Here is a 24,991-nt window from a genome sequence, read left to right as displayed (position 1 = left end):
AATCCAATCAGCCAATGGCCAATGGGTACATTATTAAGTGAATATAAAGGTAATCCACAAGATTAAATATATTCACATAAAATGAGGAGACGGCCACATTGTCTCTGGCTGGATGGAGGTAGATGCATATCCTGGCCACCCATCTCTTACTTTAATCCCTGGTGGCTGCATGGATCAGATGGTCATGGAGCATCTCTCCTCACCCTTCTGATTTGTCTCTCTTCCTGTGATCAATCACTTCCAGTCCATTACCATCAACTGATCTTTCTGTGGTCCTTCTCCATGATATAATCATACACTATGACTGTTTTCAGGATGCTGTCATTGGACAACCCATAGAAAATGACCATGTTATTGGGATGCTACATGGGCACCTAAGGAAAGAACTTTCCCTTTGCAATCCAGAAAAAAAAGACTTGACTAGAAGACAAGGATGTGGCACATCATGCATTTTTGGATTCAGGTAAGTATTTTGGAAGAAGGGTTGGTTTAAAGTCATTGGAGGTCATAGGGAAACATGCTGATTTTGTTCCTAGCCTATGAACAAAAGTTACCATTGGGTTATGATTGCTTCTAAGTTTGGAATATTTTGCACCAGTTCAAGACTGTTTGGAAGAACTATAGGAATCCCAATATTTTTTTAGTATAAAACAGTCTTTTTTGACCTTTTTACTAAAGGGTAACCTTTGAAATATCTTTCAGGTCCTTAGGGAACTCCTGCTATAACTACTATATCCACAGCTCACAGTATATTAGCATGGGGGTCAGTGGGGAAAATGTTACTCTTACAGATAGTCAAAAAGATCATTAGTGTCAAGCAAACTGACTAGAAAGGTTCAAATTGCTCATGGCTCAAGGAACACCTTAGCACTGTTTTGTTTTTTTAACCAACAGTCTGTAAAGACCCTTTAGGGTCCTTTATTTCATTTTTATTGGGACAATTCTTTGTGGAACATTTAGTTGTAATTGGTGCTCATTAAAGCTCAACTTCAGCCTTTTATCTCTTTACAGCAGGTTTTTCTTCATAAGCTTTAGTAGCGCAAACATCAGACAGCATGCACTAGTAATGTGATTTGAATATATAATGTTTCCTTAGGGAAATGACTGGTCAATAAACTAGACTGTGTTAGAAATGGAATTTGCATCTGCAAATGTTCTTAGTAAAATAAGATCAATGAGCAATAAACAATGACATTTACAATCCAATTGCTGTGGCCAGCACAGACTTTTTTTTGCTTCGAGGGTTAGAGGAGCTGCACGGAAAGTATTGCCAAACTGGGAATACCTTGGTTGGGGTTGGACTCACCAGACTAGACAGCAAGTAGCTACTTCGGTATAAATCATACAGCGTTCGTGGTTGAGAGTATTAATACCGGTCTTGTATCCTAACGCATTTCACAAATTGGCTTCCTCAGGGGTCTATGTACACAATATGTATAGTATCTAGAGTGGGTGAATATAAAGAATCGTACCAAGGTATAGCATAGTATTTAAAAAACTAATTGGAAATTTTGTATTATAAACCAATCGAGAATTCATGTTGGAAGTGTTGTACATGGGGGAGAGAAGAAGCTTACCTAGTATAGAGCCCAGACCTTTCTGATGGCATTCCTGTGTACAGGTGTTTTAGAATGTCTGATTAATGGACTTCAAATAGAAGCAAACTGCCATCAGTGACTTCTTGACGAGGGTCACGATTGACAGGAATTGATGGTCTGCCACTGTGTGGTTAGTCTTCAATGCTGATTTGTCCTACTTTAAACTTCATTCACCTACAATGAAAAAAAAAGTTTTGAAACACCTGTGTAAAGGAAGAGTTACGCTAACAACATGTGCAATTTGAATGACATATCAGTTAATGTTATAAAATGTTATGTCCCCTTTTGCATTACATTTGGTACAGCCCTTGTATTTAGTAATGAAGAGTGTTTGGATGGAGGAGAAAGGAGGGAAAACCCAAAAATACAGGTAATGCAAATAAAAAGTATCATGGAAAGCACATAAATAACATGGCTACAAGTACCTCTCCTATTTACAAATGGAGAAGCAACATGGCAGATTAAGGATATTTGTGGAATGGCTAGTCTTATTTATTTGCCAGATGACCCCCAATGCACTCCCATTAACCCTCCTGGTAGAGTCCTGGTAAAAAAAAATCCTTTGGATCCTTACGTAGATAAACTACGTAAACATGCTAGATCAGACTTTCTCAACTTCTTTAACACGGGGGAACCCTTTAATTAATTTTCAGGTGTCTGGGAACTCTAGTTCAGGGAGCACTAGCCTGGTGCTCGATAGAATGAATCCTTCTTACATTGCTCACCAAAATGTCACCCTTACACATAGCCAAAGCCCTGGAGCCCTGGACCGTGTCCCCGGTATGCATCACAGGCTCGGGGAGGGTTGTGTTTCTGGACACAACCCGCCCACTCTCCCATCCCAGGCTCAGACCTGCGATGAAATAGTGGGTAGGTTTTGGCATTATGACATCATTCTGGGGGGACATTACTTCCCCTTTGAATGACACACGGCTCGCCGCGCGTGCTCAGTCCGGAGTCTGTGCATTTAGCGGTCTGTGAGCTCCAAAAGGTTGTGGACCACTGGCTTAAGGAACCCTTAACAACCTCTGGAGGAACCCAGGTTGAAAACATTGATGAGCTAATCTCAGTCACTCCTCTCCTTCTTTCAATCAGTATATCCCTTTATCTTGTATTTATAAAGAAGCAATTTACAACAATACAATCTTCTTAGCACAGATGATTGGTTTCTTGTGCTGTTTTACTTTTCTATACTCTGGACTGCATAAAAGACTGAAAGCCAATACCAACTCACACTGATTTCATTTAAAAAAATAATCTCATATTATATTAATAAATACAGAGCTGCTTTTTGTGTATCTTTTATATCTGCCTGATTTTTTGAAACTTTAAAGACTGGGTTTTTTCCCTCTAATAGAGCTTTCAAATGAATATTTGAATTTTAACACTTCTACTTTAGGGATTTTTAAAAGATCACATCCTCTGCGCTGTGTGTGTATTGTATATGATATGCTATCAGTCTACACCACAAACATTTGGAGGAAGAGGAATACAATTACAATGCACAGAAACAGCCTGCACCATCTTACCGACTGCAGATAAAGGAACATTTACTTTATAAAGCAACGACGTGTTAAAGAATAAATAAAATTGAAGTTTCCTTTATTACCAGGACAGAAATAACTCGCCCATCAAAGCAGGAAAAAAGAAACAAAAGAAGCAATTCAGGCAGTGAACAATTCATCGAAAGCTGTGACACCCACACTAATATTGTATAGGACGAGCAGAGTATATTGTTTTAAGTAAGCACAATTTTTAGAAAGGAAATTCTCACTAGTTAAAGATTCACAATGGACTAATATCCTAAAATGAAAATATACCACATATCTTTTATTTTTAAATATATACATGTGCAGCATAAAAAACATAGTTCAGTCACATAAAGATGGCAGAGATTTGTTGAAGCTTGAAGCAATATTAAATTGTTAATCTTGTAGCATCCAATTAGTCTGCTCATATGAGAATAATCAATAGGTTGCTATATTTTCAGCTTCCAACGCGTTTTGGTTCTGCTTCTCCAGGGGAGCGAGATAAATAACAAAATCTGAGAATATATGGGATTTAAATAAATATTCAGAGATTTAGCAGTATAGTTTGTAACCAAACAACCATATGATAATAATATTTTCAATTAAACTTATATCTCGGAAAACTAAAAAAAAAATGGTGAGCTTTAGGGAATTCGACAGCTTTAATGGTAGCTGGGTACCTTGGGTAATGTAGCCTATCCATAGATGAAATGGTATTTTCGGGCAGAAAAGCCCTTTATGTCTCTATTTGTGCAGTTTTCATTATAATGCTTTTTATTGATAGAGCTGATAAGTATGCACATACAAACTTATTATCTTTCAACATGGTGAACATTACATTATTGGAGAGGAAAGGATGACTTTGGTGTTCTCCAGGGAACGTCTCGTCTGGCCTCAGGAACACAGTTCTGTCATCCGAAGGAAATGTCTAATACTGAAAAACAGCAGAAATGCGGATTGTGGTTTGTAACAAGGAACTCTTGGACCAAGACAACTTAGACCTTTCCAGCAGTCCAGTTTTCTGGTTTCCCACATACAGATCTACATCCAAGAAAACCTGTCATGGTGAAAATATGAGGGCTGCTATGGCTGACCTCTTTCTTCATGTGCTGGTAGGATGTCTGAGTAGGAGTTTTGACTTCACTGGTTTCATGCTTGTGGTGGGGTCAGTGTTTCTGTCAATAGTTTCTGGTAAATGAGAGGAGGTAATATACTGGATAAATGAAAGTTGTAGATGTTTTGTTAGGAATATCATTTCTTGAATGAAAGAATAATCTGTAATAAAGAAACAAACCAGATACACTTTGTTGGCCAGGCTTAGCTCCCAGTGAATTTTGGAGAGATTTTTATATTAAATAGACTTCACCTTTAACACTTTCCAAACTTCTAGATACAGACTGGACAAGAGAGACAGACAGACAGAGAGAAATAGAGAGAAATATTGAAGAACAGGGACTCAGAGAGAAAGGGAGAGATCGAGGGACAGTGACAGGGAAGTGATAGAGTGCAATTGATTGTTAATAAAAATAGAGCAAGAAAATGTTTGAATTAGAGATAGAGGGATACTGAGTGAAAGAAAGGTAATAGGATAGAGTAAAAGCATATCAGATTGATAGATAGATACTCACCTAATTGTGAAATGAGTTTCTAATTATAATGTTCCTACTGTTAATAATATATATGTATGTATATATATATATATATATATATATATATATATATGAGAGAGAGCGAGAGAGAGAGAGCGATAATCATACTGATTAGACTCACACACAAGGATTTCCTGTTTAAGTTATTTTATTTTGTTGTTTTAAATACAATAACATATTTAAAAAACACAGCCTGTATATGGCACGTATGAGCAGGACGCAGCCTGGCCCATGTATCAAACAATAAATGAACGTTGAACCAGACAGCTTATGCCTTCACCTTCTCTCCCTCAGAGCCTCAACATCGAGAAACATTGTGATTTTTAAAGAATCTTCAGAGATTTACAATGAGATTGATACAATCCAGAGTATATTGGTATAACTGTTGTTCGGATGGATTTTAACATACGGGATATGGACAGCAAAGAACTGTATAGTGTTTGTGGGGGTAAACCAGTGCAAAGTAACCGACAGAGTCCATGTTGAGAGATTTTGCAGCAGTTGCAATGGGTTACTGTACTCTGGAATTTGTGTGGTAAATATACAAAGAATCATTATCGGTAAAGTATTTATAAATTTGTATTCGGAGAGGGGGTAAACCACTTGCTTAAATTCCAAGAACATAGAAAATCTCCCTGTGCCATAAGGAGCAACTCCAGCCATCCAGGATAATAGAGTGTTCAGCACGACCCTTGCTGAGTTACAGCTCAAGATCTCCAATCAGCAGAAAGCATGGGACTTTTTTTTACTAATAAAGTTTAAAGAGAATAGTGAAAGTGTCACTGTCGGGACAGGTCCACTTTAAATATTACTGCTGGACTCAAAGTTCTGTATGCTGCTCAGAAACCTTTTCACTCTCCAGGAACTTTGGCACAGTTCCACGCAAACTTCTTCCCGGCCGACGTTTGGCGTCTGCACCTTCGTCATCGATGGACAGCTCCGCCTTCTTACGTTTGCGGGGCTTCATGTTAATGCGAATTTTCTGCGCAGCAAAGCTAGGGTCGGCGGCGTCCATCATAGCAAGGAAATCGTAGTCTGGGAGCGGAGGACCCCATTCTTCATTAGATAAGGAATCTAAAAACAATATAAGAAAATGAATTGGCCTGAAATGTGCAGTCAAAACAGCCAAAGATTAAGTAAAGGCAAAAAAATATTCCAGACATAACCACTAGCAGACGTTATTCCCTATAAACTTATATCAGATAACAGGAAGTCCTGGGTGTGTGATGAATGAACAGCAGGACTAGATGAATCAGTGACCCCGACCTTTGGACAATGAATCATAAAGGGAGTCACTAATAAAAGTGACTTTTACTTTGCTCTCTAGTGATTTGAAGGGGTTTCCCAGATGGAAAGAAGCAAACCTTAGGCCAAACTGCTAAATACTTGGAATAAATATAAAAAAATCAAACCACCAAAACATGTCATTTTCCTCACTCTTGTGATTCACAGTACATTTTCACTCTTAAATGCCCAAGGGTAGCACTATTATTCACAGGCCAAAACTCAGCAACTTCCTCCATCTACACCAAGTTTAATGGAACCATAAACAGGAATTTACCTACTGGGGTCCTAGGTTGTCTAAATAGCAAACTTTTAACCTTTAAACTTTTAAAACTTTTAACCCAGTACCTGTAACATGTGAATTTGCCAGTGCAGGACAATTGAACATAAATGGGTCATAGTGCTGGGACTTCTATTGGTTATTTTGGTGCACAGGAATTAAAGGACTTTAAAATTTTAGAAAGTCATAGTTACGTTTACCTATTTATAGTGATATCTGCTCTCAGTTATACTGCACTTCTTTTATTTTTTAAACAGTGGTTTAACTGAGGCACTTTATCCATTACCATTTTTATTATATATACGAACAGGGCTTCCCTGCACGATTGTGTGCAGGACGGAGGCTTGATAGGGGGGAGGGGGCTGTTCGCATGACATCTACAACATCTTGTAACTCTAATGAACAAACTGTGTTTGATGTGTAGAATCAATTGGCATTTATTTATTTTGACACACTTGTTATATATATATATATTTCAATATGCTATATGTATGCATTATATCCACAGGTGTACAACATACACCTAGCACATATTCTAATGCATGAATATATATATATATGTATGTGATCTTTATATACAGTTGCACTCTACGGCCCACATGTCCCCTCAGGAAGCCAATACAGGCGAAAGACGTTGGAACACGGGACTCCGTTATATATATACTATCCCTTTATAAGCCATCCCTTCTTTCTTGCTTTATTGACAAATACTCCGGGGTAGGCTTTGATAATCTTTGATAATATTAAGTAGAGGTTAGATAGACTCCCCCCCGTTTCCTCACCTTTATTTTATATGTTGAGACAAACATCTGTCCTAATTGCATTTATTAAAATAATGTACCTATTATGACTTACATACAAATACAACTTAAGAACGAACCTACAGTCCCTATCTCGTATGTAACCCGGGGACTACCTGTATAAACTTTTACTGAGGAACTCAGTGCTGCTTTTTATTGGAAGGAACTCAATGCTGCTTATACATGGATAGATTAAACACAAGTTCCATATATAGGATTTTTAAAATGAACTTTATTGGTAATTGTGGAATTTAATTTTATTTAAAGTAAAACCCAACCTAATGCCCCCTTGCCGGCACCAACATCTTGTCCAGTCTTGTTTCAGCTTTTTCAGGCTGACTCCTTTACATGTGCATGAAAGTCCATTTATTCCAGCATAGATGCCTGTTGTGAAGGTACACTAACAGTGAACATGAATTTGTTTTACTGAAGATGAGGCATAGCCTGTTCCTTCTGCAATATAGAGCCGCCTCCTTACATTTTTTGCTTTTACAGTTAAGTTCTAATTAAAGATTGCAATTAAAGTTTAAAAAACTACTAAAAGATTTATATAATTTCAAAAACATCTTTATTTCTATACAAGCATATAATAAGGAAATAAATACAGATATAATAAAATAAAGACAGATACGCTCCATATATACTTACAGATTGGTGTTTCCTCTCCCGCCTTTACCATTTCCAGCCAATATAAAACATTGACTTCAGTGATGGGCTGATCTGCCGGCAATGCAAACACTTGTCCTTGTGTGCCAAGGGTAACCAGGACAAGCGCTGGTAGATGTGGGATCAGGCCAAAGTACTTTTTAAGGATCTCATATGCCACGGGAGTTTCCTTTCTGTAAACAGAAAAATAAAACTGGCATGTACTGCTATTTATTGTGCACTTTGACAGCAATAAAGTGCTCAATGCTGAATATTTAGTGTTTGTGTGGGTAAAATTGGAAAAATAAATATTCAAGCTATATGATACATGCACATTTCACTTATGTTGTCTCTTTGAAAGTAAAAACTGAAAATACAACGTGATTCTGCAAAAAATCAGGTAAGCCATTATCTGCCTTTGTAGCTGACAACAAAGTGCCTGCACTAAAATTCCAAGAAGCATTGTCAGCCTGATGTTCTCATCTGCTGGGAAAGAGACTGGTTTACATAAGTAAAAAAAAAAACCTTTTATATCTTTAAAGACATTAGTTATTGGATCAGTTTTCATAAAACAGGCGTTCAATATTATCATAAAAGCAGAAATAAATTAGATTTCTCATGCTTGCTGTCAAAATTTAATATCATGGACTTTGTTTTAGCTCATTGGCGGCACAGTGGCTCAGTGGTTGGCACTATGGCCTTTGCAGTACTGGGTCCAATATTTGAATATCGGCCAGAAAACTATCTGCATGGAGTTTGCAGGTGCTCCCCATGTTTGTGTGGGTTTCCTCTGGGTACCCAGGTATCCTCCTACATTACAAAAACATGCAGTTAGGTTAATTGGCTTTCCCCCAAAATTGACATTAGACGGGGGTAATGACATATGACTATGGTAGGGATATGAGATTGTGAGCTTCTTTGAGAGACAGTTAGTGACATAATTATGGATTTTGTACGGCACTGTGAAATATAGGCAATAAATAAATACTGTGCTATATAATATTAATGATAATTATTACTTATCATATGGTTTGGATAATGCTTCAGATAGCTGGCCCCCTTCAACCCAAACAACGCACTTTCTTGGAGAGCCACCGAGACCATACCAGCTCTGGTTACATTATTCTTTAGGTAACTGCCAAAGGTTTCAGACTTTATAGCAGCCATTCTTAACCTTTTTAACATCGGGGAACCCTTGAGATAACTTTTATGCTTTAGGGAACCCCTTCTATAATGACTATATCCACAGCTCACAGTACATGGCGTAGAGTGGTGGTCAAAGGGGAGAATGCCTCTTACATTGCTGGCCATTGGGAAGGATAGCCTAAAAGATCATTGGTGTCAATGCCTCGGAGGGCACAGACTGCTCATTGCTCAAGGGACCACTAGCAACCTCTAAAGGAACCCTAGGTTTTTTATGGGTTTTCACTTTCATGCTTTTTCACCAGGTAATCTTGCCAAAATGTATGTTCCTTGGGATCTATATTAGTTACTAGTTATTTTATCCATGAAAGAAGCAATGTTTAAAGAAGATAAAAAAGAGTGTTTAGTTGCCTTTATAAATTACAGGAAATAAAAGTACAATACATTTCTAGCCTCATGAACAAGTATTGTCTGTACTTGTTGAAAATGTTTATAGTCTTAAAAATAAAAAATATCCTCAGTCCAAGATGACATCTTCTCATTTCACTCCACAACATTATTAGTATTCTAGAGCCTCCTTATATTATACTTGAAGCACCCAAATCCCAAAGACAGAGACAGAGACAGAGACAGAGACAGAGACAGAGACAGAGACAGAGAGAGAGAGAGAGAGAGAGAGAGAGAGAGAGAGAGACTGACTGTCTCATTGTAATTAAAAGCCTGTACAGAGCAGATGGAAGGGAATCGATTAGCTGCCCATTATACTTATTTACCCCTGTGTAATTTGAGATTGACCTTTTGAGCACTGTAAAAAATGTTGTTTAAGATCTTGTAAACATCAAAATGAGCCTGGACCTCCACCTTCACCTTTGAAATCCTACAAATTTTTTTTCATTTACCTAATATAAACTAATATGACAAAACCCATGTAAATATATGCAATAATTCTGCACAACCCCCATATAACAATAAGTACTGAGGATGGAAAAGTGACTATTAATTTACAACAAACACAAAGTAATGGAAAAATTCCCACGTTAGTTCTGTAATGCTAACATTGTACTTTGCTGGACATGTTACCTGATGGGTACTTACAGATTCAACCAACAAGCCAAATGCGGCTCTAAGTATTTCCCCCGCACCAGGCTCAGGATGTGCTTCTCATGGCTGTGATTGAGAGGGCCCTCTGAGAAGAGGATAAGAAGGGCCCGCTGGCTCCGGAGAAGGGACGGTAGAGTTTCCACTCTGATCTCTGGCTGCGGCACAAGGATAGAAAGCAGATTTTAGTTGACAGACCTGGAAGACATTTGGCATTGTTTTAATTTAAAGTTTGGGCTGAATTTCTAGATAAAACATATGAAGCAAACCACGGGAAGTTTTGTGTATGAGATGATGCAAAAACAATGACAACATTTGTTTTGATAAGCAATTGTAAACTGTTTGGAAAAGTGTTTTGGTTGCATGTTCCATTAAACACATATGGAATCATATCATACTTGTAACTTGATGAATGACCAATCGCAAATGATTGCTGTTCACTGCTATGGGAGAGAGCACAGTGGGGTGCAGCTCATCCTTCCCTCTCAATTGCACAGACCAAAGCAGTGTGTAGAGTGCTTATTTGTTCATCTGTCACTGGAACGATCAAGAAAGATCGTTTACAGCAACAGTCCTCTGATGTCTATTGGATGTCCTTACAAAGCTTAAGTGTTAGAAATAAAGACCTAGAACCTTCGCCATCTGCTGGTTGGTACTCGCACTGCAGCTTAGGTCACTGCTGTGCACACCTTGCTACATTAATTGGCTTTAAAGTAAGGTCACATACTGTGGATCACGGTCCATCTGTCTCCGACCTCTGTCTAATTGTCCATGTCTTCCATTGTTCCTGTGTAGTGTTTGGACTTTGCTTGTACTTCTATATTCTGTTTATGTTATTGTTGAATATTTTAATCATATTTGCCCTATTTACTTGTCTGAACCCTTGGACTTAGGTCTCCAGGACCCTTTCATGTTATTTAGCATATGCCCAATTCATGATACATGATAGATAGCCTGGTGGTCAATAGGATGAATGCCTACCACGGCGGTAAGGACAGAAGAGGAGGGGCTTAACCTTTTTTTTTTTATTTCTTTTTTTAAAGGCATTTAAAAAAAAACAACCACATTTTTAATTTATAAAGGAGGGCTATCTGCCCTTCTATATAAAGTAAAAAATGTGGTCATAGGTCTGCTTTAAACTGACCTGAAAGGCACAATTTGCTAATTGCTCAAGGAACCCCTAGGAACCTCTGAAGGAGCCCTAGGGTTTTAGGAAACCATGGTTATAAAAGCATTTAGCTGCCAATATGCCCTGCTTGTTGGTGGCTGTTGACAAATTACTTTTTCAAAAGTAGAATGCTTGGTCTGCACTTATGATGAATGGGCTCCACTCCTTCTCCATTTACTGTTATGGTTACGCAATTTATTATGTCTTATCTTAGGTGTCAGACAGATAATGCAGCATAAGTTGGTCTGCCTTGTGATAGATCTGTTCAAATGAATGATAATTATATAAGAGAAATATGCTCATGAGAATTAGCAGACTACAATTATCTTGTGTAATGAGACAATTGGCAATATTCAGCCTGTTAAGTGCACCCGGAATAATGTTTCCCCTGTATATATCTCCACACACCCCATGGCCATTTGTCTTATCTTAAATTTACCCATCATTAGTGAGACAACAAAAGTACCTCCTGAAGCACGTGAATCAATTACAGCATAAGTGGCAGATATCTTCCTGGAAGAGGGTGATGACGGATCTATATATCGGAACCAGCATTAATTTGAAGTTTTTGGGCCCACTAAAAGTGTAACTTTAATGACGTATATAGTCATAGTTATGGGTACATTTTCTGTCAACGTAACTCCATTAAAGTAAGCACATTGCCTTACACACAAAGCATAATGAAGTTAAGGAGACAGGAAATATGCACTGAGCTCATAATCTGTGTTTGACCATGAACCACTCTTTAAAATTTAATGAAAATGTATCTAAATCCAAAATGTAATATATTGCATCTTACTTAGACTGCAGATGTTGTGGCTTTAATAGCTTTAATTTTTTATGCTTATTCATTTTTTCTCCAATGATCACCAAATCTAAAGGGAATTCTTCCAACTGACAATGAATGTAGGGAACATTTTTCACACTGACCCCAATCTAAGGAGAATTCTTCTAACTGAACAGCAATGTATGAAGCATTTTTCATATTGATCACTACTATTATTATTATCTAGAATTTATATAGCGCTGACATTCATATTAACTAGCACTTTACAAAGTCATGTCACTAGGTTTCCCTAAAAAGGACTCACAATCCAATGTCCTTACCATAGTCATATGTCCAATACAGTTTAAGACCAATTTGGGAGGGAAGCCATTTAACGTAACTGCATTTTTTTGGAATGTGGGAGGAAACCGGAGTACCTGGAGGAAACCCACACAAACATAGAGAGAACTTGCAAAGTCAATGCAGATAGTGTCCTGGCCGAGATTTTAACCTGGAACCTACTATAAGGGACATTCTTGTTATGATCACAAATGTGAGAGGCATTCCTCCCAATATATGGGGCATTTTTCTTACTGACCATGAATGTAAGGGGAATTCTTCACGCTGAGCACCATTGTAAGGAACACTTTTCATATTGAACACATTCTATCCATAACCACTAATGTATTATTAATATTATTATTAAACAGGATTTATATAGCGCCAACATATTACGCAGCGCTGTACAATAAATAGGGACCACTATGTAACCACTAATGTAAAGGGTATTCCTTCCCCTGGCCACCAATGTAAGGTGTTTTCTTTTCATGACCCCCAATATAAGTCTATTTATGTTATAAGTCTATTTGGGAAAGCATGCTTTAAGACCTGTGTTAGTAGACTCTGACCTTGTTTTGATAGAATAAGTTTGACACCAGCCTGAAACACTTCTGAGTTTGCTTTTTACCTAAAGTTGATTTCCCAAAGTGCATTTGACCTACTTCAAACAAGTTTTACATTCTTATAGAATTTTATAGGAATGCCAGACCTACTTTAAACAAACAAAGTCATCCACACAACCCCAAAAGCTTTCTTACCAGACCCTCTCTGATCACAAACATACAAAATGCTCTTGATTAAATATCAGACACGAAATGTATTCAGCAGATTGCAGAGTTGATCTATCCCACAAGAAAAAAACGGGGTAGAAGAAAGAGCTACACATATGGAATTAAATACCATGGCTGTGAAACCACCAGCAAGCCTCCAGGAATTGGTAAAGCTTCCCATATGATTTGGATCTATTTCTAAACCCTTTGTGTGTTCAATATATACATGACATTCTTCACACTGAGGAGAGGTCTGTGTGTTTATGTAACTGGCACTTGTCTTTGAGCTCAGAGCCTTGTGATCATATGAAACCGGTAACACTCACAAACTCTCCGAGTAATCCCCGTCTGAGGAGTGGAAGGACCTCATTACGAGCAGTGTTGTGAAGGGACACAGCAAAGACTTTCTGTACTCCTCGTCTGGAGAATAGGACGGCAGGAGGATGGACATCATACTTTTCTGCCCTAAAAGAAAGAATGCATGGTTTTTGAATCACTGGAGATACTTTGATTGCAATATTTCCAGTTGTCAGTTACAGAGAGGAAAACATATTTATATACTGAGCCTCATTTCTAGGAGAAAAGTGTTTAGGTTTATAACAAACAATTAGATTTCAATAACCATTGCTATGTGAAAGGTTTAACAATAAGAGGCAAAAAACCCTTAAAATGTATCTATTTGGCGCATACTTAGGACCCTACCTCTTGCCCCATGTGACAAAGCTTCATTCCAATGATTGGAAACTCAATCACCTGGCACTACTTTGTGCGAAGGGTCACATGCTTCTTCATACAGGAAAGAAAAGGTTTTTACTTGACCCTGGTTGGGAGATATTTTAGCATGGGAATGCAGTAAATATAGTAAATATAATGAATTTCTGATGGATGGCAGTGGGTCGAGCTGTGACCACATGGGATAAAAGCCATTCACAGACAAACATACCCTGCTGTATTCTGAGTTTCTTCATGGTATTAGGCAAAGTTTAACCTTGTTCAATTAGTGCAAAAAATACCTGTTGATTCCCCTAGCAATTCAGTAAGGAAGCTTTAGTGAGATCTCAAATATTGTTATCATGCCTACCTTCCTACGTTACGGGTATGAGATGTCTTGTAGTCATAATACACTTCCTGTCTTTGTGTGACAACAGTGCTTTTTCATCGATCCATACTTGCCCCAAATATAAATTACAAAACCAGCACACAGAGAAAACAGTCTACATACTCCTTTGAAAAATCAAATGCACCAATTTTTCTTAAGTGACGATTAAGAAAAACTATAATTTTTTTTAAAGCTGATCTCTAGACTTTACTTCAGTCTTGCACAGTTGTATAGGCTCCTTTCCTGTATCAAAATAATAAAGCCTTTCATTAAGGATTAGTCCCTTTAGTATGCCTTGTTATCATCTAGTATTCATTTAATAGTAAACTAAGGCTTTGTTATGGTGAATACAAGTACAGCATAGGGAATTTGATTTAGTAAAGTAGGGTTATAGCAGTTATTGGTATTTTGTGTGGAATTTCTGCAAATAGTAATCCTGGATTTATGATACTCCTAGTGGATATGGTTATGGTAATGGATCTTAAGGTTACATTTGATGCTTACAGATTTCCGTTGGTGCAGTTCCTACTGCTCCCCTCTATGTGGGCTGCGTGGTCTTAATTAAAGGAAAAACATGGAATATTTGGATTCGTTGTTATGCTTGAAATCATTTCAACATGTTTAATTTTAAAATTTTTGTATATTTTATGTATTGTTTAAATAAAGTTTGCTTGCATTTTTTATACTAATATAATGTTGGATGATTAAATGCCCTTAATGTCCTGTTTCTGTGCAACTGCTTATTCTTTACAAATCCTATACTAAAATGACTTGGTATGATATCACTGCACACTGGGAGCTATTTAGTGTTTGCATTAGAAGTTACAGCCAAGAGAAGCTTTCAGAAAGAGTCTCATTTCCTTGGCTGGAGGACATCCAGCATTATCCAGCCCTTCCTCTTCACCCTAATAGTCCCTGGGCCACCCTTTTAATTCACTGGATTTTAGCCCTTTTATTCATGGAGGCTTAGCATCATGTGTAGGCCCTACCTAGGGTGTTCTGAATAAGCCAAGGTGTTGTGACATTTTCAGAAAGCTAAGCAAAGAACCTTTCCAACCTTTCCAACCCTTCCCACCAGCAAAGATCGGTCTTCATAACAGAGCAAGAAGCACAGGAACAAAGTATTGATGTCACTGAGTATATGTAATCAAAATAGAAATTTTTTTTAACAATATATTTAGAATGTTGATAAGAAAATGGGCAACAGGGACTGCAAAATATCAACAGAAAAAGCATCATCAAACATCTATATACAGATCAAAAGTAAAATTGTATTGAAAAATATCTTACTAAACATGTCAGAAACTCTCTAATTATATACATTAATGCACCAACAGTTGCAGTCAAAGTCCAGAAGCAAGATTATCATGGAACGGATTTCCTAGCTACGATTGCTCCTATAGTTCCAACACGTTCTGCAAATATGCTTCATCAGGGGATATAGGAATTTCAAGTATTAGTATCAGATAGAAGATTTGAGTATAAGTAACTTGAAGATGTGTCAAGAATGGTTGGATGCACTTCTAGAAAGCTTCTACTGGCAGTTCCCTTTCAGCTGGGCAACCCTTCTAATGGAGTTCAAAGTTTCAAATGCAATAGGATCAGCGGGAACCAAGATTTTCTAGAGAGTATTATAGTAGACCAGAACACAGATCATAGAATATGACCGTAACCGTAACACTCCTTTATGTATGGGGTTATGTGCGCAGGATCCACCTTTGAAATCTGAGCAGAGTGTGCACAGGGAATTTTCAATAAAATTTACTTTTGATCTGTCTATATATGTTTGATGTTTTTCATGCTAACAACCATAAACCCTGATCTCCTACCAGACCTAGTACTAAGATATGGGTGATTTAGTATTGCTCTATGCATAAAAAGGCTTGGTAATTATTATTTAGAATGTAACTTTCTGACTTCTGCCTCTTTAGTTTAAGCAGATCAAACCGATTGCCCACTGATATCATTGACACAAGTCAAAAGTCCCAGAACCTTATATGAGATTTTAGTAACTGGCATTAGATCTACTTTAAGTTAGCAGACCAATCATACTACCCATCATGATTTGTAATTCCAGGTTGTGTATTGTATGCATATTGGGCAATATAAAACATCTGCTTCCTCATACAAATTGTACATTCCAGCATGTACATAGAGAAAAACCTCCCAAGCTTTACAAGACAGCTCAAGTCAATCTCTGTAGGTGCCTGATATACTGCTATGCACAGATTTCCAGATGCGGATGTAAATGTTAGGAAATTCCAGGCCTTGGCATGCCAATTCTTTGAATCTGACTTACAAGACTATAGCAGGGAGAAGTCTCTTATGACAACCATAAATATCATCTTATAAGGTTACAGAGCAGGTGAGGATAGAGGATGGAAAATATGTGCACAAGAGACAAATTGCTCCTTAAGAAACTATTTTACATTTTGATGGTGAGGAGTGCTATGATGTGTGCTTGGTTTTTGTCCTGGCAGTAAAAAATCCCTTGAGCTTTCTCCTCCAGCTAAACCAAGGCTGTTTTTGTTCTCTTTTACTGGAATACTGGAGCTCACGTCAAAAAGTGAATTGTCATTTAACACTAATGCATTTTGGTAGGTCACAGCAATACATATTGTAAGAGTTTGAATGTTGCAGTGACATTCATTTTTAAAGGCAACTCATCATACTTCACCAAAGCACTCATGTTGAAGCACACGGTAAGGCACCGTGGTGTACGTGGTGCAGCAGTTACAATTTAGGTTTATTGTGATGCATCTGTAATGGGTCAACGGGCTTTTGATTGGACGATTGAAGTCAGCACTAAGCTAAAGTTCTGTACAGACCCTAAAGTGGAACCCATCCCTGTTCTTTAGCATTGCATTGCCATCTTCCTTTTCTTCTTCCTCCTTACGATCTTTGTCCATCTTCTTGATTGACCGTGCCAGGATGATATAACTCCCATGAAGTAGCGCAGCAGTTCATGCAAGGCATTCGCATGGGAAGCAATGACAAGCACCAGTGAGCTGTGCATGCTCTGCAAAATTTGACAGCTGGGAAGAGATCAGGCAAGTAGGAATCCTTGATGCCCATTGCATATCACTGCAATAACCACCTATCTGAACATGTATTTTTCATGTATCATCCCGTATTGATCATGCAGGATCAATTACCAACTGATTGCTTATAAGCACAACTGTACCCCAAACAGGCCTTGCACACTTGTTCTCCTTCTCTATAGAAGAATAATGGCAGAGCTGCCCATCTTGTTCAGTGTTTGTTGGTCTCTATGATTGTTTTGAGTGACAGTTACTGTGTGTCCATACAAGGCTTAAATAAAATGGCCTTTATGTAGAACTGGTAACCGTTGGTATTATACAATAATCTTTATATTTACTCTCATACTACTATCAATGTGCCGATCTCACATTTACTCCCATTTTTAGCTTCATCCTGACGCAGAATGAAACTCATCTAAACCACCTACAATAATGTTGATACAAGTGACAGTGAAATCTGCAATTTACAAAATTAATGTCAATGCCTAGGGGAGAAGTTACGTGCTGGTTGGGCGTACAACCTCTGACATCTGCGAGTGAATTAGCAATCATTGTACCCTGGAAACACAATATAACCAGCTGCTGTCTCACAGTCATTAATTCCCAGTCTTCAGGCATCAAAATAATCCATTCTGCCGTCATAGAAAAGGAAACTCTCTGTCATTTTTATCCTCATTTCCCATGCTAGAAAAACTCTATATGATCTATAGCATCCATTCTTTTATTCCACATGGGAGGCTGCAGGCCTGGAAACCCAGCAATTCAGAGGAACCAGACTCCTAAATTAGAGCCTGATTTGGAGTGGGAGGAAGCAAGGAAAGTCATATGGTGTGGAAAAAATGGGAAGCTGCCGTGCAATCTTCACCAGAACTGCCTCAGTTACAGTTATTGTTATTTTTTTTTTTTTTATAATCAGGCAGCGGGGAAATAGAATGAATTGTTGCAAAACTCTCATGGGAAGAAGCTATAACAATGGGCTTTATGGGGTAAAAAACAAAGAATTAAATAATGGAGCCAAATCCCAGGCAGATAAGGCCAGATAAAATTGTCCCTCAAAATGTACAAATAGATTAAGTAAATACTTCTAACTTGCACCAATGAGTGCTTCTCTATGGAAGCAATGAAGTTGTTCATAAGCGCTTATGGGTCTATGTGTAAAGCAGTGTATCTGATATTCAGCCAACATTCCATGGTAGAGAATCAATCACTGCCAATAAATCTCATGGACCCAGAAGGTTTTCCCCCAGATAATTGTTGGCGATTGTCAGATTCACAGCTTTTTAAATGGACCCTTAATGTATCTAAACTCAAAATCAAAATGTGGTATACTGCAACTTAACAGTTCCTAGATGTGGTGGCTGCATTTGTTTTCATGGCTTTCATTCCTCTTTTATTTTCTCCTGGTAATCCAGCCAGCAATTCCCTCCAGTATAGGACAATAGAAATTGGACAACTGGGGCCTTTAGTCTTTTTGTGCACAAAATATTTACATGTACATGTACAGCACTGTGGAATATGTTGGCGCTATATAAATACTGTTAATTATTAATAATATTAATATTTGGTTGACCTGTAGTTCTGTGAACAATATAATGGAAAATAATGTAGAATAGAAATTCAATAACACTTCAACTCTGATAGGAACATCATGTAAAACAAAATGCTTTCAATTATATATATTTACACATCAAAAAATGAGTGAATAAGAAAGATTATTTGTAAGGGCTAGGCTATGTACACACGTCAGATCATTCTTGCCCAATGTCGGGCTCATCTCACACGAGAATCTGACATGTGTACAGAGGTCGACCAACGTCGTTCATGGATGTGTCCTGACTGATCCATGAAGGACAGGCATTAAACGTTTGCAATAGAAGTGAAGGGAGACGAGTGCAGCAGGGTGCCACTTGCTCATTCTTTCCCCTCCCTTCTCCATAGAACAGAATGGTGCTGTATGTACAGCTCTCCTTCGTTCACCTTTCAATTGCTGAAAACGATTGTGAAAGATCCTTTCCAAAGAGAATAATTGAGCATATATGCAGTCTTACATATCCTTAAGGTAAATGTTAACCTCCTGGTCCTGTGCAGCTCTCAATGGCAGCTTCTCCAGCCAACACCTACGTCACTACTAGATCCTATACTGGGGAACTGCTTAGTAGAGCAGCAGGACCAGGAGTTGGACACTCCTGGCTGGAAGTGTTGGCTTTTGGAAAATACTTCAGCTAGGGATTCAGTTTGTTTAGTTGTGCCTGGTGGCAGGGTCACTTTAACAAAGTAATGTATTCATTTAACCTGGTGTTCTGTATGCCCAAAGCAAAGGTTCACCTTAAAGTAAAACTATAAAGGGGAAACAAATAACATAGGTTACTATTTGATGTGTTCTTCCGATAAAATGACTGCCCATTCCTGAAGTTTTTCTGACTTTTGGACCCAAAGCATACAACTTCAGATCTTCATGCTTCTTCCATGACAGTGACTAAGGATGTACAAAAGCAAAAGGGCTATCGGAACAAAGGGGCTATTTCGGAGGAAGGGTCAGTTCTATCCTTACTGACAGATCAGTAATTCTCCCATAACAAATTTCCTTTAATCAAGTTATTTGAATGCAAAAGGAAATGCAAGAGGCATGAAAAAAGACATTACTTAGAGGCCAAAACTCAATAATTTCCTGTTTTCAGGAAGAAAGGAAAATGTAATTATAGGTTAAGGACTCAGACCGCGAACCCGCAAAAGACGGTTGGAGTGCACATTAAAAGGAAGCTTCAAAGTGGAGCCTGTAAAGCGTGCATTATACAGCGTTTAAGTCATCCACTACAGACTCTCTGCTATGCACCATTACCAAGGAGCTCATAACATTGTTCAATGGCTGCCTTACTTGACGTTATCAGCATGTGTGTTCCTCAATAATACCAAACCCTGAGCAAAACACATGGCTTGGAATGAATCCACTTCTGAATAACATAACAATAAAGAGAACCTGTCTTGAACTATAAAATATAATTTAAAGCTGAACTCCAGGCAGATATAAAAGGATGCAAAAGAATGCAGGTCTGTATTTAATAATGCATCATTAAAGGCCAGCATTAAAAAAAATATATCCTGGTTTTGCATTTTATTATGTTATGGTTTGCATTATTTTATTTATTTACTATTGTCATGTTTATTAGGGTCTGGTAGGTAAGTTTTTTAATGCTTCCAGTTCAGCTCACAAGAAGAGATAAGACACACTCCATTTCTGACAATAACGAGTATTTCTAGATTTGCTAAAAATGTTCTTTGCCTGAAAAATGAAAATTAATGCACCTATGTCTGATTGCAAATAGCTGTAGCAAAGGACCAGATGTGTCATACTTGGAGGGATGGAACCAGTAGCGGGGACAATGGCATCCTGAGTGATGGTGGGAGCCCTAAGAAGGGTCAAGTGGCAGAATCTAAGCAACAGCCTAGTATTTTGCAGAGCCTTTAGAGGTGAGAATGCTGCGCTGCAGTCTGTTGCCAAGTTGAGGTCCTTAGGCACACCAGGGTGGGCAGAATAATGTGCAGTACCAATCCAGCAGACAAAAGTATAGTCAAAGAAGGCCGGGCTTGAGGCAGGCAGCAAATAAGTGAGGTTAGAAAAAAAACCAGGGGTAAATTACTAAAAATAAATACTGGTGACAATGGGGGTCACTGAAGACACAGGGGAACACAGGAAGAAACTGGAGTCAAGGCTGACATAGGGGTCACTGAATACAAAAGGAATGCAGTAGACACAGGAAACGCTGGAAAAGTAGACAACAAGGGCTTAGCACCGGATGGGCTTAGCAACAAATGGAACTAGGCAGCTCAGCAGTAGTCTGGAGAAACATTGCTCGAACACTGAGTGCTGTGTCTAAGCTAGCTAAATAGCTAATGGCTATTAGGAGGCTATATCCTGATTGGCCGACAACAGGGATGATGCTGATTAAACTTGGAAGAGCAGGCACGCTCGGGGTCAGAACTGTCCACATGCCCATGGGAAGGCACCGGTGCTTTAGTGGAAAGGAGGTAAGTGTGGCAGGATCTGTGTAAGGCAGAGGCAGCGACTGGCTGTTCAGACAAAGGAAGCCAGTAAATGGCTCCCCCCCACACACACTGGTCTAGCACCTCTCTTGTGGCTAACTTAGGAGAACATAAATCAGTGACTGTAGTGACTACCCAAGACTATGCTAGAGGACTGAGGTAAGCATTTGTGGCAGTCAAAAGCCATTTTGTGGATGGTAACCTGAAGGGGATCAACAGACCTAAAGACTATTTTGGCATTTAATCCTTCTTTAAATAATTATACACAAAAACTATTTTAGGCAAAAAATTCATAGACTCACAGAACAGATGTTTTCTCTCCAGTGTAAATTCCCACACTTGCAAAATCTCTGAGTTCTCTTCCAGCAATGATAAAATTGTTGGATTCTGTAATGAATGAAGACATTGAAAATCATTACTTCCTTTAGTTAATATTTTAGATTTGATCTTTTTTTTTGTATATACAGAATGCAAAAGAAATTAACCATACAACAGTCCCTGCAACATGTCGGTTTCCTGAAGCGGTTGGAAATGTCATGTCATACGTCACTTCTCATATTACTGTATTATGCATATGATTACAGTGATTGCAATCATCGATAACTGGAAATTAGATTAAATAAAGCCAATGTTTACATGACACCACAAGGGGACCAAGGGAAGTGATAGCAAACCTGGGTAGAAGGCAATCCTAAAAGCTATACATGATCTTGAAAAGGTTCACTGTAGATATTACAAAAATAGAAGTAACAATAGGATATACACGATATGCCCAAGGTTGTGTGGACACCTGGATATAACACCTATAATAGCTTGCTAGGCATCCTATTCCAAAACCATGGCCTTTAATAGGGAGGTACCACTCACTCTGCCTTTTTGGATATACCAGGCTCCATTCTATTAATGAAGAATTTCCACAGAATTCTGGTGTATCTATAGGAATTTGTGTGTAGTTAGACAGTAGTGTTTATATGGTTCAGGGCTTTAGGCCACTCGTGTCCCTCCAAACTGATCTCAATCCCTGTCTTAATAGAGCTGGCTTTATGCACAGGGCAGTAATACCCATTGAACAAGAAAGGATCATTCCCTAACCTACAACAAGACTGAACACACACAATATTTAAATATATCTTTGTTATCTAACAGTACTTTTAAGTGGAAACAGATACACTTTACGATATGGAGAGGTGTTGCACAATTTATAACCAAATCATGGCTCAGAGATTCATATAAGAAAAACTTTGTGATATACCTTCTTTCATGTTGGGGGTAAATATTCCCAGCATGGATTCATGATTATCAGGTAATGATTTCCCCAGCATTTTTCCATTCAAATAATCTTCTGCTTCTTCTACTGTACTCAGCTGCAGGGGGGATTCCTGTTTCATCCTGGTAATAATAAACAGCTTATATTGGTATAAATAGACTTTACATGGAAAAAAGAAAAGGGTAAAAAGAGGATAAAAGAGAATGAGGGGAGAAAAAAAGAGGGGGAAGAAGGAGAGAAGAGGAGAGAGGGTAGAAAACAGGACACAAGGAAGGGAGAGAATTGGGAAAGGCGGTAAAGAAGGCTGGGGGCTAAAGAAAGAGGAGAAAATGGAGAGAGAAGGATGAGGAAAAGTGCAGAATAGGAAAGAGGATAAAAAGAGAATGAAGTAGACAGAACAAAGATATAGAGGCATGAGGGGAGGTGAAAGCGGGTATAAACAGGAGAAAAGGGGGATCACTGTTGTTAGTGGAAGATAAGTATGAACATGGGTGGTGTTGCTGGTGAGAGGGTATTTCAGTAAAAAAGTGGAATAGGAAGAGGGGCTTGGAGAGTTTTTAATCCAAAGCAAGCACTTTCCTAAGAAAAGATATTAAATTATCTTCCAAAGCATATATAATTGAAATAAATGGCGGCCTTTTACATCTGTCTACGTTGTGATTTATATCATCAAGGAAACATGCAAAAACGATGTTCTGGAATACCAATCTTTAATCAGAACACAATCAATTTTTGCAGAACCCTAGCTAACTGTAGGGCCTCTCTATTTCCTAATTACATAGCATGTTTATTTTATTATGCCTTTATTCAATGATCAGCTTCCCTTAATTTCCTTCCGTGATACATGTTCTGAGCAGAATATCAGTTTACAGACATCGGGAATTACGTGTAATTATACATGTAAAGCAACAGTCACGTCTACAATGCTTTACATGTGCTCTCCATTACCACGCTTAGCAAGTCAATTAAGGTGTCACACAAGGAAAATAAATACTTAGAAGATGTTCATTCGGTTCTCTAAATGGAATTAATCAAAGAGAAGAATTGTGATATACATGTAGAAAATGTTTTAAAGAATCAGCCATATCAGTGATGGAGGTAAAGGCTGGTTCTATAACTCAACTGATGAAGCGAATATCTTAGCAATATTGGGATCACCTTCAAAAGTGTGTGATTTTACATAATAGCATAGAATAAAGTTATTTAATAATTTAATAAACATGTGTTCAATTTAATTAATAGTGTTAACCTGACAGTCCCCTTTAAATCTATATGAGATACCAATCGAATCTAAATAACCAGTGAATTTTTATAATTATTAAATATAAGTTGTTAGACAGAACACTTACAGCATGAGAAAGTTGAATAGTTCATCAGTTCCCATCATCCCCGTGTACAGAAATGGCTCCTGTCCAGGCTGGTAGATCTTTATCACAGGAATGATGGTAATATTCTCCTTACTGCAGACATCTGTCCAGTCTGCACAGTTTACTCTGGCCAAAGACACATCCAGAAGGTCTAAAGGAAGAAAAAAAAGGAGTCAGTGACTATACAAAAAAAACTACTCTATTTCATCCTAGTGTAATAATAGTGTTGTTCAAAATAATCAATCAGGCTCATCTGCTGAATGAGCCCCTTCTGCAAAAAAAAAAAACATACTGACCTGCCTGATTTCGGTCTTCATCTGTCATAAAACCTTTTTCGAAGGATGCCCCCATAGCTTTTTTGTGTCAAAAATAGCAATCACTATTCTTCTACGAATGTACTGTAAAAGTTGGTTATCTTCTACTTTTCCTATTACATATACCTATACACATAGGAAACACTGAATCTTTACAAATTCTCACAGCGCCAATGCATTCACTATGTTTGATATATTGATATCCATAGAATCCTTTATGTTTGGGATATATGTTAATCATATTGCTATTTGCTTTATGTAATTATGTTACCTACTGACATATGGTAATAGAAGAAGTTACTATATACTATATATTAATGAGAATGCAAATGGAAATGAGGAAGCCAATTGGCGAAATGTGTCAGTATCAGAGAGAACCTGATTATGCGCGATCCCTCTGATAGATGTAACTATTCTGGCCAAGGGCCATCATTGTGTACATTATTACTTTATACTCTATGTACCTTGTATTTTGTATACTGGAAAATTCAGAGGATATTTTGAATCATCCACCCAACTTTCACTTGAAAAAGGGATTAAAAGGCCTATATAAGGCTGTCAGAGCACCCTGTAATGAAACCTGAAATACCTCTCTGAAGTGGGTGCATTTGAAACTAATCTCCCACACATCATCACAAAGTAGATTTTAACACTATGCCACTTAGTTAAATAAGACAAGATATATCATAAATAACTGCCATTTTATTGGCATTTTTTTTAACTGCCATAAAAATCAAATACTTGGTATTGCTGTTTTCATCCTCTGGTGACCTAAATGAATGGCTATTGATAT

At 38.0% G+C, this 24,991-nt stretch overlaps 1 protein-coding gene across 1 annotated transcript in view; it reads right to left on the bottom strand.

Annotated features, from left to right (window-relative positions):
- Positions 1-4,906: 4,906 nt before the first annotated feature.
- Positions 4,907-24,991, bottom strand: part of TXNDC16 (thioredoxin domain containing 16) — a 44,993-nt gene continuing 24,908 nt past the window's right edge. Inside the window, exons 15-21 of the mRNA XM_072427860.1 lie at positions 23,867-24,035; positions 22,503-22,639; positions 21,553-21,637; positions 13,396-13,534; positions 10,024-10,184; positions 7,789-7,979; positions 4,907-5,850 (exon numbers count right to left, since the gene is read on the bottom strand). Coding sequence (XP_072283961.1) covers positions 5,597-5,850; positions 7,789-7,979; positions 10,024-10,184; positions 13,396-13,534; positions 21,553-21,637; positions 22,503-22,639; positions 23,867-24,035 — 1,136 coding nt within the window. The 3' untranslated portion in view covers positions 4,907-5,596. The remainder of the gene's footprint in view (positions 5,851-7,788; positions 7,980-10,023; positions 10,185-13,395; positions 13,535-21,552; positions 21,638-22,502; positions 22,640-23,866; positions 24,036-24,991) is intronic.

This window comes from Pyxicephalus adspersus, chromosome 12, assembly GCF_032062135.1.
Source record: "Pyxicephalus adspersus chromosome 12, UCB_Pads_2.0, whole genome shotgun sequence".
NCBI classification, from domain to species: Eukaryota; Metazoa; Chordata; class Amphibia; order Anura; family Pyxicephalidae; genus Pyxicephalus; species Pyxicephalus adspersus.
Note: the sequence above shows the minus strand (reverse complement) of the source record. Positions and strands in the feature narration are given on the sequence as shown.